Source organism: Lissotriton vulgaris, chromosome 2_1 (genome assembly GCF_964263255.1).
Source record: "Lissotriton vulgaris chromosome 2_1, aLisVul1.2, whole genome shotgun sequence".
Taxonomy (NCBI): Eukaryota; Metazoa; Chordata; class Amphibia; order Caudata; family Salamandridae; genus Lissotriton; species Lissotriton vulgaris.
This window is the reverse complement of record NC_141687.1, coordinates 611,067,399-611,080,407: the sequence shown is the minus strand read 5'-3', so window position 1 is coordinate 611,080,407 and position 13,009 is coordinate 611,067,399. Positions and strand designations below refer to the sequence as shown.

At 47.3% G+C, this 13,009-nt stretch overlaps 1 protein-coding gene across 2 annotated transcripts in view; it reads left to right on the top strand.

Annotated features, from left to right (window-relative positions):
• SPOCD1 (SPOC domain containing 1) overlaps positions 1-13,009 on the top strand; it is a 1,145,204-nt gene that overhangs the window by 425,794 nt on the left and 706,401 nt on the right. For both annotated transcript variants that reach the window (XM_086958641.1, XM_086958642.1), the window contains exon 6: positions 3,134-3,281. In XM_086958641.1, the coding sequence (XP_086814767.1) occupies positions 3,134-3,281 (148 nt within the window). The remainder of the gene's footprint in view (positions 1-3,133; positions 3,282-13,009) is intronic.

Below are 13,009 nucleotides of genomic sequence, written 5' to 3'. Positions count from 1 at the left end.
GCGCAAAAAACAGACCCAAGGTGCTCTTTAATATCATCAGGCATCAAATCTCCAAACCTGATACGTCCCTAGGGCCGGCTTCCAAAGTACGGTGCGATAACTTTGCCAACTTTTTCAATAATAAGATCTCCAAGATCGAACGATCCCTCGACACCAATCATGCCTAACTTCCCTATAGCAGCCAAGGTGATGTGTTGGGGATCGCCCCCTCTCTTACCTCTAAACCCTGGTCTCTCTTCCAGTCCATCACAGAAGAAGTGATAGTTAAACTTATCTCCACCTCCAAACCCTCTTCACATGCTGTAGATCCCCTACCTGCTCAACTCACTAAAAAGCTGAAACTTTCCCTAGCCCCTCTCTGGTGCAGGATTATTAATAGCTCCCTTAAAACTGGTATTGTTCCGGATTGTCTGAAAGTGGGACAAGTCACCCCACTGCAAAAAAAACCTGGCCTAGACATTAATGACTTAAACAACTTCAGACCCGTCTCCAACCTTCCTCTTCCCTCCAAAATCTTGGAAAAATATGTACTCCAACAACTAACCCAACACCTGGACAACACCAATCTTCTCGACTCCCATCAGTCGAGATTCAGGAAAGGTTGCAGCACTTAAACCGCAATCCTTAACATAATAGATGACATTCAGGAATCATTGGACTCAGATCAATGCTGCCTACTTATTCTCCTAGGCCTATCGGCAGCATTCGACACAGTAGATCACAAACTTCTCCTCAAGGCCCTCGAAGAAAGGGCTGGTCTAGACGAGGTGGTCCTCAAATGGTTCTCCTCATTTCTCCACAACCGCTTCCAGAGAATCAAAATCAAAAGCTTTGAGTCCGACCTCCATCCTGTCAACAGGGGAGTTCCCCAAGGGTCAGTGCTCTCCCCTCAACTCTTCAACATCTACATGAAACCCCTCACCATCCTCCTCAGAAAAGCTAACCTCCCTTTCCACTTATATGCAGACGATACTCAAATTTACTCGTCGGCCAAAGACATTCAAAGACTCAACGAGTCACTAAGAGAAGTGCAACTGTGGCTGTCCAATAATCACCTAAAACTGAACCCAGACAAAACCGAACTCCTCCTCATTTCGAACAAAGAAGAAAATTCACAAATGGTCGAGTGGATAAAAGCCATTGATACACTCAACGGGAACCTCACCCTGGCTGATTCTGTTAAATCTTTAGGCATTACACTAGACTCAAAACTGGACATGACCAAGCACATTAAGATCTCAGCGAAGAGTACCTTCCTCAACCTAAAGCTTCTAAATAAAATAAAACCTTTTATCCCGCCCAAAGATCTTAAGCAAGCCACCCAAGCATTGGTGCTGTCAAGACTAGACTATGGAAACGCAGTACTCTCCGGTATAGCTAAAACACATCTTGCTCCCCTGAAAACAACTCTCAATGCGGCTGCCAGAATGGGCACTGGAGTAAAGAAATTTGATCATATCTCTCATGCTCTCAAAGAACTCAAGTGGGTTCCTACAGAACTGCGGGTGAAGTTCAGAACAGCCTGCCTCACCCACAAAACCCTTCACACAGGCAAACCCGAATATCTTGCGGCCAAACTCCAAAAAGCTGGCCAGAACAGGACTCTCAGAAGCTCCAACACCTTACTTCTCATCCCGCAAAAATCACGAAAACGGAAAAACGCGCCTAAAATCTGGAACTCTATTCCCCCTCACATCAGAACTATTTCATCATTCGCTAAATTCAAAAGTCAGCTCAAAATCCTTTTCCTTGACCCATACCTAACAAACAGATAGGAGCAGCGGGAACTTTGAGATTCACACTTCCCTTCCCAGATTCAATGTTAATCAAGATCTTGATATGGACCCTCCACCGCATTGTCATTGTGATTTTTATTGCTGAACTGTCTTGCCTTTCTGTATTTTGCGCTGCTATCTTTTCCTCTGCTATGTAACCGATGTGAAGCGCTCCGATACCCTCCAGTCAGGCTAGCACTATACAAAACTTCTTAAATAAAAATAAATACATAAAATATTAAGTGTCATCGACCTTGTGCCCACGCCAGAGCTGGCGGGTCCTTGACTAAGTTTCGAATGGGCACATACACCTGTGGCAGTTGCAGTCTCTGCATCTGCTGACCACAGCTTGACAGTCGTAGCTCTGCACTAGCTGGCGACACTTCGGCAATCGCATCCCAGTGCGGTCTGATCACCGCTTGGTTAGTTGCAGCTACTCACAAGCTAACGTCAACTTGGACCGATGCGGCTACGGACTATTTCAGCTTCAGCAGTTGTGACCATGTATAGACAGGCCAAATACAACTTGGGTAGGTAGGGTCATGCACAGTCTGATCAAAATACACAATCAGTCTCGATCAGGCCTTTTCAGTTGCTGGTGCTAAGTCACAATTCCTTCCAGGAACTATTATGGGTAGTCCGAGGCCTCTCTGATGTTTAGATCTAGCAGACTGCTCTACTGAATTAATTTTTTCGAGGTGTCCCATTGAAATACGTGCTGCACCTTGCTCTATCCTGGAAGAGCTCTTCTCTAGGGTTGGCATTCAACCTTCTTCTCTTAGCAGACAGTCTTCTAGGTACTTCAGGATAGCTATACAGCTCTTACAGTAAGAGATCTTGACCTGGTGACACAACAGTCCTCTGAGTACTCTGTGGAGAACTCTCTTACTTGGCCAGAGGGGACTTGAAACTGACACCTCACCCCTACCATCCACCAAATGGCAGTATTCAGGCAGATACAATCAGTAGCACCTTGCTAACCAAAAGGCCCCATTAGATATCTAAAGAAGCCCTTTCTCTTTCAAGAATATGATCAATACACTTACACTGTCTTGGAACACTACCCTGTACTCCATCTTGTGTAAATCCCAGTCAGAGGTATCAAACAGCACGCTGGAAGTAGAGTAGAAGTAACCTGGTCTGACATTGGTTAATGTTTGTGTATGTATTCGAAATGTGCTTGAGCTGGAGTAACTATTACAGGATGAACTCTTCTTACATGACTATTGCAATCCATCTGTTGCTGTTAATTAATTATATTATTATTACTATGATTATAATCATCATCATTGTCCTGGTTATTATTGTCATTCTACTGCTAGTGTTATTTTTTATGTTTAACATTATTATCTTACAAGGTACTGGGAAAAGCGAGAAGAGAAAAATGAAAAAGAAAGCATCTTCACAGGCGAACGCAAACTGCAGCACATCTGAGATTGCCTTTCAGACCATGGAACAGGTCAGAGAGACCTGCCTCAAGGCACTATGCGACATCCTGTTGAAAAGGTACAATAATATGACACTGACCTTTTTGTATCAACAGCAATTGGTTTTGAACTTAACCTAAAACTAAGTGGTAGAAATGAAGTGAAAGGACACTGTGCAAAGGGTGACCTGTACAGATGGTGACACGAACACAGTGAGGAGACTTTAAAACCTTGTTGTTATGTTCAAATTCAGAAGATTACATAAACCATGATGAAATTCTTATACTTCTTTAAGAAATGCAGGATATACACAATTTTGGGAGCATGCCGGGAAAGGCTATTCTTTCCACCAGCATCAGTCATTATCTGCATGTCCACCTTACATCTTCCCACTCACATTGTATACTACCTTATCATGTTGCACATTCCATATTCAAGCTTCCAAGTGCCACCTGAATCAATTCATGCCTCCTTTACCCTTTGGGTATCAGACCAGTGAGGTATTCCCTTCTCTACAAACCCAGGTCTTGTGACTCTATCATACTGCTTCACTTGTATAGCCGGAGGTTGTGAATAATTATCACTCGACATCCTTTTCTGCACTTTGCTCTGGCACGCTTCAACTCTCTTCCTCATTTTTGTATTCTCGTGAGCCATGAACTTCTCATTGAGTCTCTTAACCAGCCACCATGGTACCTGTTAGATTTGGGGGTCTCTGGTTGGCACAGGTATGCACTTATGACAAGCAGGGACCCTCTCCTCTAGTCAGGATAAGGGGATCACCCTTCAGAATAACCCCTGCTCACCCTCTAAGTAGTGTGGCGCAAGCAGACAAGGCTAATTCCAGGGCGTCAGTTAGTTAAGCATTTATGACCACATACAACAATATGCAGACCCACCACAAATGGACATCAGGCGTAGTTATGTAAAAATACATCTTCTTTATAAAAATATGGCAGTAGATAATTGCAGGCTTAATACAAGACCAATATAACGTTAAATGGGGCCACAGTACTTTGGTATCAAAAGGTTTCTTTAAAGTTCTTTAGCAAGGTTCCACTTGCAAATTCAATTAGCTTTCAAAAAGGTTCAAGTAACTTTTAAAACGGTTCCACAAACTTTAAGGAAAATAGCGTGTTCAAATGCTTGATTTTACCGGCCTGTGCGAACCGTACTTTTCTTGTGCGACTCGTACGGTGATGGCGCGTCTTTTCAGACTCTCACGCGCGCCGCGTATTCTCCATACGGGGCGCACGGTGCGAAGCGAACACTTGGATTCAGGCGTGTTGTTACCGGCCTGTGCGAACCGTACTGCTCCTGTGCAACTCGTACGTGTCTTTAAAAAATGCGGGGAAAACAAACGTTGCGGACCCCGAGTCCGATGCGAACTCCTGCTTGAGTTCGAACGGTACAGTACCTTTGTTTGGTGCTTTGGACGCGGCGTTCAGGTGCAGCCAGGTGAGGGACATTGCTGGTGGGTCTCCACGTAGGCGTCCGGGGCGGTGTGCGGCTCACGGGGCAAGGCGTCCATCAGGCCAACGAGGCGTACTTCTTCTGTACGCTGGTGGGTATTGCCGTACCTTCGGGTCGATGGGGCAGACTTGGGCAAGGCGGGGCTGGCGCGGTACAGGGCTCAGTACTCAGCGTACCGAGAGGCCTTGAGCATGCGGCGCGGGCCGGCGAAGGTCCAGCCTACGGAGCGGGGCAGCGGCGTACGTCTTCAAAGTACGCTCCTTCCGGCTCGAGGTAGCACTCGCAGGGAATTCCTGCGGGAGGGGTGGGATGCGCCCAGCGCGCTCCGAGCGAGCGAGGCAGACGAGATGCGGGCGGCCCCTGGAAGCGTGAGGAGAGCGGCTCGGGCAGAGCGGGGCTCTCGGCAGGCAGGGACGTCCAGGCATGAGTCGTTTATGGCCCAGGGAGGGGGTTAGGCACAATTACAGGGCACAGCTCCGGCAGAGGGGGAAATCCCAGCGAGTCAGCAGTCGAGGAGCGAAAGTAGCATGAGCCCAATGGTCCTGGGTTCAGTTCAGAGGGCTAGCTCGATATCCTTGGAGATTGTTTCAGGCACAAGTTTTCAAAGTCCTTTCTGGTCTTTTTCCTCTCCTTCTTTCAGCAAAGCAGCGTCTGCAGAGAGGTTCGTCGTGGTCAAAACAGGATCTAATGTTTTAGGAGCCGAGCTCCTACTCTAATACACAGTTTCTATTGTCTTTGCAGGCCAGGGGGCCTGAGCCTGGTTCAGCCCAGTTTTGGAGCACTTTGTTGTGGAGACTCTTGCTGTTTCTTTCAGGGTGCAGGGCAGAGACATCAGACACTCCGCAGGAGGTGGAGCCAGCATTGTGGTGGCAGAGCACAGCCCTATTCAGAGTCAAAGGGCACTCCTCCCACCCATCCAGGGGTAATCTCTCTATTCACCACCTGGCAGCCCAGACTGTCTCCTGGAATCTCCGAGCCCTGTCACCCACAGAAACCAGACAGCAGATTCACATCCAAGCAGAGGCTGGCTGAAATGGGCAGGTAAGCAAATGCTTACTTTCTAAAAGTAGCATTTGCAAACACCGGATATTAAAATAAACTTTACTAAAAGAAGTATTTTATTATTCTGAGTTCAGGCATACTAAACTTGACTTTCTACCATGTTCCCTGAGCCTGCTGGGATTTTAGGGTGTAATAAGTTCAGCAGCCCATTCTGGCCTATGAGAACAGGTAGCCTTACAATAGTGAAATACGAAAATGGCTGTATTTCACTATTAGGGCATGCCACACACATCAGGGCTTGTCCTACCTTATGCTTACAATGCACCCTGCCCTTGGGCCTACCATAGGGGTGACTAATAGTAAGTTAACGGAAGGTTTTAGGGACTGGCAAGTAGGTGTATTTGCGCAGTCAGCATGACACTACCAGACTGCACGCAGGTTCTGCAATGGCAGTCCTTAGACACATTTTACTAGACCGCTTCTGTGGGTGGCACAACCAGTGCTGAAGGCCCACTAGCAGCATTTGTATTTACAAGCCCTGGCACTCCTGGTGCACTTTACTGGGGTCTGACAGTAAACAAAATAAGCCAATCATGGAAGTCAATTACATATACACTTTTCATAGGGAGCACTTGCACTGTGGCACTGATTGGCTGTGGCACAGTGCCCTGAGCAGCTAACACCAGCAAAACATCTGAGGCACATCAGCAAAAAGTGGAAGGAAGACTCACACCAAGGTGCCAGGTCTAACAGTACCAATTTCGTGATTGGCATCATTGCCCACAACAGTTCAAAAGGCATTTTTCCAGTTACTGACTTGGGAGATAATCCTGTAGGATGACAGCATGGCCTGTAATGCTTTTTCAGGATAGTACCTGATGTAAGTGCCTCCTGGATGGATTCTTTCGCAAACTGTTAAAATGTTCCACTTGCCCGTCCACTTTAAAATGGTATAGCGCTACCTGCAAGTGTTTGTGACACCACAGCCCTTCAATAATTCGAGCATTTTCTTTCAATTGCATCCGTTTATCAGACACCAGAAACTCTAAAATCCATTTACGACAAATACAGCCACCAAAACCTTTATCACTACTTCTGTCATGATATTGCTGATCATCCAAACTTTTGGTCATGGTGTAGGATTCCCTTTCGGGTAACTTGGAAAATGGACCCTTAAAACCAATGACCACTGTACTCCACGGCCTGTCTGGTATTCTGCAGCATGTAATGCCAATCTACATGTCTAGACTGCCCTGTTTTCAATGGTTTTTGTGTGATATCAGTGTTTTTCCCCAGTGTTTTCCAGACCCTTTGAAATCAGTGCTTATTAGTGTTTACTCAGCTGCGTAGGCCACAAAATAGACAAGAACTGTTTTTCCAGTGTTGATACAACATGTTGTTTTTTGCAGTGATTATTATAAAGCACATATTTAATTTACATGAGAAGTAATGCAGGGTATGTTGTGTCCCTAACATTAGCAGTGTCTCCAGTGGATGTATGTTAGACTATTTTAAGAATAGAAAGTATGTGAATTGTGCTCACACCTCATTACCCCCTCTCACATATTAGTATCACGTACTCTGTCTGGACTCTGCCTGATTTACAGGACTGTTACTGGATTAAAAGTGCTATATTCAAATGTTCTAAGATATATACATTCCTGGACACAGTTGACGGTCATTCACCTACTTCTTGCTAAATATTTTAACATTGTAGGGGTGGTCAACACTGTCAGCAGTGTAGTGCCTTCAGAAACCATTCACATTGTGAATTACATCACATTCATTTATAGCCCTGCATGCTGAAGGGCCTGAAACTTGATGCTTTGAGCATGCTTACCACTGCTTTTCTGGTTCGGCTGTTGTGTGGACACTCATAGCTGCTAAGTGACCCCATGACAGACATCTAATTTTTAGTTAGTCCTGAACAGACATCGCATTGTATTCTGGGACTTGAAATGTTACTGTTAACTTTATGACTATGGGGCTCAATAACTCCAGAAGTAAAGTGCACTTTGGTAAAAAGCCAGGTTTAGACCAAAGTATCACACATAACAATGGGACACCTTACAGCTATGAAACCTGTTGGTATGTGAAACATCTTGTGTCATGTTTCACCACTATCCCATGTGCTTAGTGACATCACTCTTTTCATGGTATCTGTCACTACACCTTGCATTGAATGTTTAAATCTCAGGGTGTTTGTCAGGTGACCTACTATCAATATAGACATGTTAGAAACAAGGGCTGATGTATTGGAGGATTTTTACCCATACTCTTGTCGATGGGTGAATGTCATAATACCCAAGATTCTTATGAGCTAGCATTTCACCAGTCAGTGAAAGAATGAAGCACTGTTAAAAGATCATCTATTATTTTGATATTCTCAGATTCTCTGCAGTGTATAAAATTATATGAGATCCACCCTAAAACATGCTTCTAAACCCTACACCTTTAATACAACAACACAAAACTGGAGGAAATTAAAGGATGAAGAAACAATATGTTCAAGGCATGTGAGCTGTAGATCACATGCTTTGCATACTCCTGCCATCCAGTGTTGGGTTTGGATGTTTGCAAGTTGTTTTTCTTCGAAGAAGTCTTTCCAGTCACGAAGTAAGGTGACTCCTCCTTTCGGTGATAGCGCGCTTGGGCATCGACTCCATTGTTAGATTGTTATTTTCTGCCATCGGGTTTGGACGTGTATCGCTGCGCTCCATTTCTGAATTGTTCCTCGGGTTCCGCTCGGTACGCAATCCACTCTTTCTTCGGCAGAATTGTCTTTGAACGTGTTTCCCTTTCTCCATGGTTCGACTCAATCATCGAAATATGGCCATCTACGTCGGTCCCGCTTTCATCAATGGAAAGGACTCCATTCATATTCTGACCCTTGTGCAACACGAAATATCCACGTATGGATTTGCAACAGGTGTGCAACTTGTGCTTGTCTCCAGAGCCCAAAGAACAAGACTGTGACGCGTGCCGGTATTTCAGATCGAAGAAAACTCTCCATGATCGTCGGGTTCGATGTCGAGAGATACAGCAGCAGCAGTTAGGCAACACACCAGATATCTTCGTTGAAGACTCCGCGCAAGAGGTCGTCTCAGCTGCCAAAGAAGAACAAGCCTCAGCTGCGTCTGACTCCGAATCAAGTTGCAGATTGTCCTCGAGGGTGACGATGTGCCGCAGGGACGTGAGTGGGGAAGACCCACCCACCGTCCCTAAATAATCTAAGGCTTCAGCGCCACCCCTGCCTCCAGGCCAAGGTCGGCACCGAGAAGAGGTTTCTGACACTCCGCCTTGCAGCTTGGCACCAAAACACTCTAATAAGCCTTCTGGCTCAGGATCGAGTTGGCCAAATCGCACTTCCGAGCCAAAACCTTTGAGTTCTAAACATAAAAACATGAGTGAGGGTGGGTGAGGGGTTGAGGGTGAGTGAGACTGAGGGTGAGTGAGGGTGAGGGTGAGTGAGGGTGAGGGGTTGAGGTTGAGGGTGAGGTGTTGAGGGTGAGTGAGGGTGAGGGTGAGTGAGGGGTTGAGGGTGAGTGAGGGGTTGAGGGCGAGTGAGGGTGAGGGGTTGAGGGTGAGTGAGGGTGAGGGGTTGAGGGTGAGTGAGGATGAGTGAGAGTGAGGGTGAGTGAGGGGTTGAGGGTGAGGTGTTGAGGGTGAGTGAGGGTGAGGGTGAGTGAGGGGTTGAGGTTGAGTGAGGGTGAGGGTGAGTGAGGGTTGAGGGTGAGGGGTTGAGGGTGAGTGAGGGTGAGGGTGAGTGAGGATGAGTGAGAGTGAGGATGAGTGAGAGTGAGGGTGAGTGAGGGGTTGAGGGTGAGGGGGTGAGGGTGAGGGGTTGAGGGTGAGTGAGAGTGAGGGCGAGTGAGGGTGAGTTAGGGTGAGGGGTTGAGGGTGAGTGAGGGTGAGGGGTTGAGGGTGAGTGAGGATGAGTGAGAGTGAGGGTGAGTGAGGGGTTGAGGGTGAGGGGTTGAGGGTGAGTGAGGGTGAGGGGTTGAGGGTGAGTGAGGGTGAGTGAGGGTGAGGGGTTGAGGGTGAGTGAGGGTGAGTGAGTGAGGGTGAGGGTGAGGGTGAGGGGTTGAGGGTGGTGAGGGTGAGGGTGAGTGAGGGTGAGGTGTTGAGGGTGAGTGAGGGTGAGTGGTTGAGGGTGAGTGAGGGTGAGGGTGAGTGAGGGGTTGTGTCTTAACTTTGGTCCCAGCACCATGAAACAGGAGTCTCTTGAGGGGATAAAGGTGGGCCTGGCAGTCAAATGTGTGCTGTCATTGGCGAGGAGTCAAATAATCAGTGATGTCACTTTCGCTATCCTCAGCGAATTAATGAGCTGATGTCCATGTGCATATACATTCCACTCTGTACCGCGAGGATTGTTGTGGGTGAAAAACGCTCTTAAACTTATATCCTGGAGGCGTGATCCAAACCAGGTTTTCTAGACGCACAACAAAAAGCAACGGTTTATAAAAAATATATAATTGGAGAGGTTAAAATGTGATTCAAATAGTAATTCAATCCCCCCCCCCCCCCTCTCTCGTGGTCCTTGCTTCCTGGAAGGGAGCCAAGCCCTTGGGGCGGGGTGCTGCAAAGCAGGACAGGCTGTGGTATGCACGTGCAACAGGAAATGAGGCAGCCTGCGCCCACGAGGACTCTCTCGAGCAGGGTTAGGTGCACAGTTTGTTTAGAATGTGTCCGTCCTGTAAGCTGAATGTTGCACCTTTGAACTTGTCGTGGGAAAGGCAGAGTTGTGTTTTTAATATACAAAATGAATGTGATTCAAATAGTAATTCAATCCCCCCCCTCCCCCCCTCTATCGCGGTCCTTGCTTCCTGGAAGGGAGCCAAGCCCTTGGGGCGGGGTGCTGCAAAGCAGGACAGGCTGTGGTATGCACGTGCAACAGGAAATGAGGCAGCCTGCGCCCACGAGGACTCTCTCGAGCAGGGTTAGGTGCACAGTTTGTTTAGAATGTGTCCGTCCTGTAAGCTGAATGTTGCACCTTTGAACTTGTCGCGGGAAAGGCAGAGTTTTGTTTTTAATATACAAAATGTTTTACCTCTGCAGAGACGTCTGGTCCTCGAGGAAGGAATGCATGGTTTCCCAAAGTCCGGCAGCATGCCCTACTCCCAGAGTCGAGGCGAACATCCATCACCCCATAAACCGTTTCCCACGGCTTTTTACGAAAGTCAATAGATTACAGATATAAACAAGATGGAGGGAAGGAAGATAAGGGGAGGGGGGAGGAGAAATGCGACACGGCGGGCAGGGGAGGGGGCGGAGCGGGGAGAGGGAACAGACGAAGGAACGGCAGATAAGGGGAGGGGGGAGGAGAAATGCGACACGGCGGGCAGGGGAGGGGGCGGAGCGGGGAGAGGGAACAGACGAAGGAACGGCAGATAAGGGGAGGGGGGAGGAGAAATGCCCCCTGGAGGTCTGAACCTGGTGCTTACTTCTGGAGGGCGTTGGAATCACCCTGTGAGAAGCGGCTTATTGTGGCTCGAGGGACGGAGGGAGAGAGCAGCAGCCCGGGTGGGGCTTTTTCCTGTGCACGGGATGTTTGTCAAGCATGGTCGCCTTTCAGTTACAGGAAACGGTACCCACGTGAGAGCCGGCATACTGACCGCGTTGCTCAATGTGGGAAGCACGTGGTGGCTGACGGGGGGGTGGGGGGGGGGGGGGGTATATGGGATGTGTGCGTTTGAACATTGTGCACCTAAAGCAACTGCTTTCAGCTTTGATGAAGCAATAAATGTTCACGCTCTTGAGCAGTCATCTGTGCAACTCCCAAAATGCACAGTAATCGGCCGAAGCACACTTGCGTGCAGTTGTGACATTAATAACTCCCTTTTATATGGTGCAACTCCAATAGTCCTTTTTGTGCGTTGTGAATAGGCAGGCGGTGTCCCAATTACTCTATCTCAAGGCATTCTACTTATTGATCCAGGAAGGATGAATGCTTGAGTCAGCCTTCCAGCTGCAGGTATTGTTACTCCCACTCGTTCCAACCGGAGATAGAACTACTCCGGGATGGAACTACTGCCAGAAGATGTAAAGGCCGGTGAAAGTTCTCAAAAATGGGATAGTTCAGCCCACATAATCTTTTATGTGCAGTCTGAGGGTTGGACGCTTTGCTCTGAACTCCGTGAACTGCAAATTATTGTAATGTTGTTTCTGAAGAAAAAAAGCAAAACTCACGCTTTTTTCAATGAAAAGTAACAATATAGATACTTCAAAGTTCTGCTCAGACTGTGGAGTATTCCCCAATCATCGGTGTGCTTATACATTGCGAATTCAGAGCTACAGATTTATTTATACTGGCCGTAGGCTGCTTTGGAGCGACACGGCGGGCAGGGGAGGGGGCGGAGCGGGGGCCTGGAGTGCGGCTGAGGGAACTGATGTGCACGCGCTTTTAAGCTCAATGCGCATGCGCATTGAGCTTAAAAGTCACGGGCACTGCAAGGAATCGCCACGATTCCTTGCAAGTTGGATAAAGAGTGGATAAGCCACCATAGTCTCGCTTGCTCGATGCGCATGCGCTTCGACAGGCGAGACCTAAAAAGGACACAGATGTAGCTAAATCAATGGGAGCGCTTCTATCTCCCTCAAATAGAGGTTCCTTTCTATGCTCCTTTTACATGGGAGGGTCCAAGTCCACAGGGACAGACCAAAACACTTCCTCCCAATCATCTTTTACAAGAGAATTTTTCAGAGGAGGTTATAGGGGAAATAGTCCCAGGTGCAGAGGTATAAACGATACACCCCGCAATTCCCCTTCCCCAAATAAACAGTGACTTCCCCACACTTTCCTCTGACTATTCCACACCTGTCGGAGGAAGACTTCAAGACTTTCCCCCCTTTGGGAATCAATAACAAACAACAAATGGGTGCTTGCAATTATCCATCATGGTTATTTCTTGGAGCTTACCAACAATCCTCAAAATATTCCACCTTGATATCACAAATTATCACCAGACCACCATCACTTGCTTCAACAAGAAGTACAATCTCTATTATTCAAGAGGGCTATAGAACCAGTCCCACTTCAGAACCAAGTGTCAGGGGTTTATTGTCTTTACTTTCTGATTCCCAAAAAGGACAGCTCCTTAAGACCTATTCTAGAGCTCAAAGAGTTAAACAAATACATACTGTCAGAGCACTTTCACATGGTGTCTCTTTAACAAGTACTTGCCCTTTTACAGCAGGGCGACTTTATGCCTACTCTAGATTTATAAGACACCTACATTTCACATTCCAATTCATCCGGCTCAATGCAAATACCTCAGATTTGTGATGGCAGGCAAACATCAGTTCAAGGTACTTCCATTTGGCCTTACCATG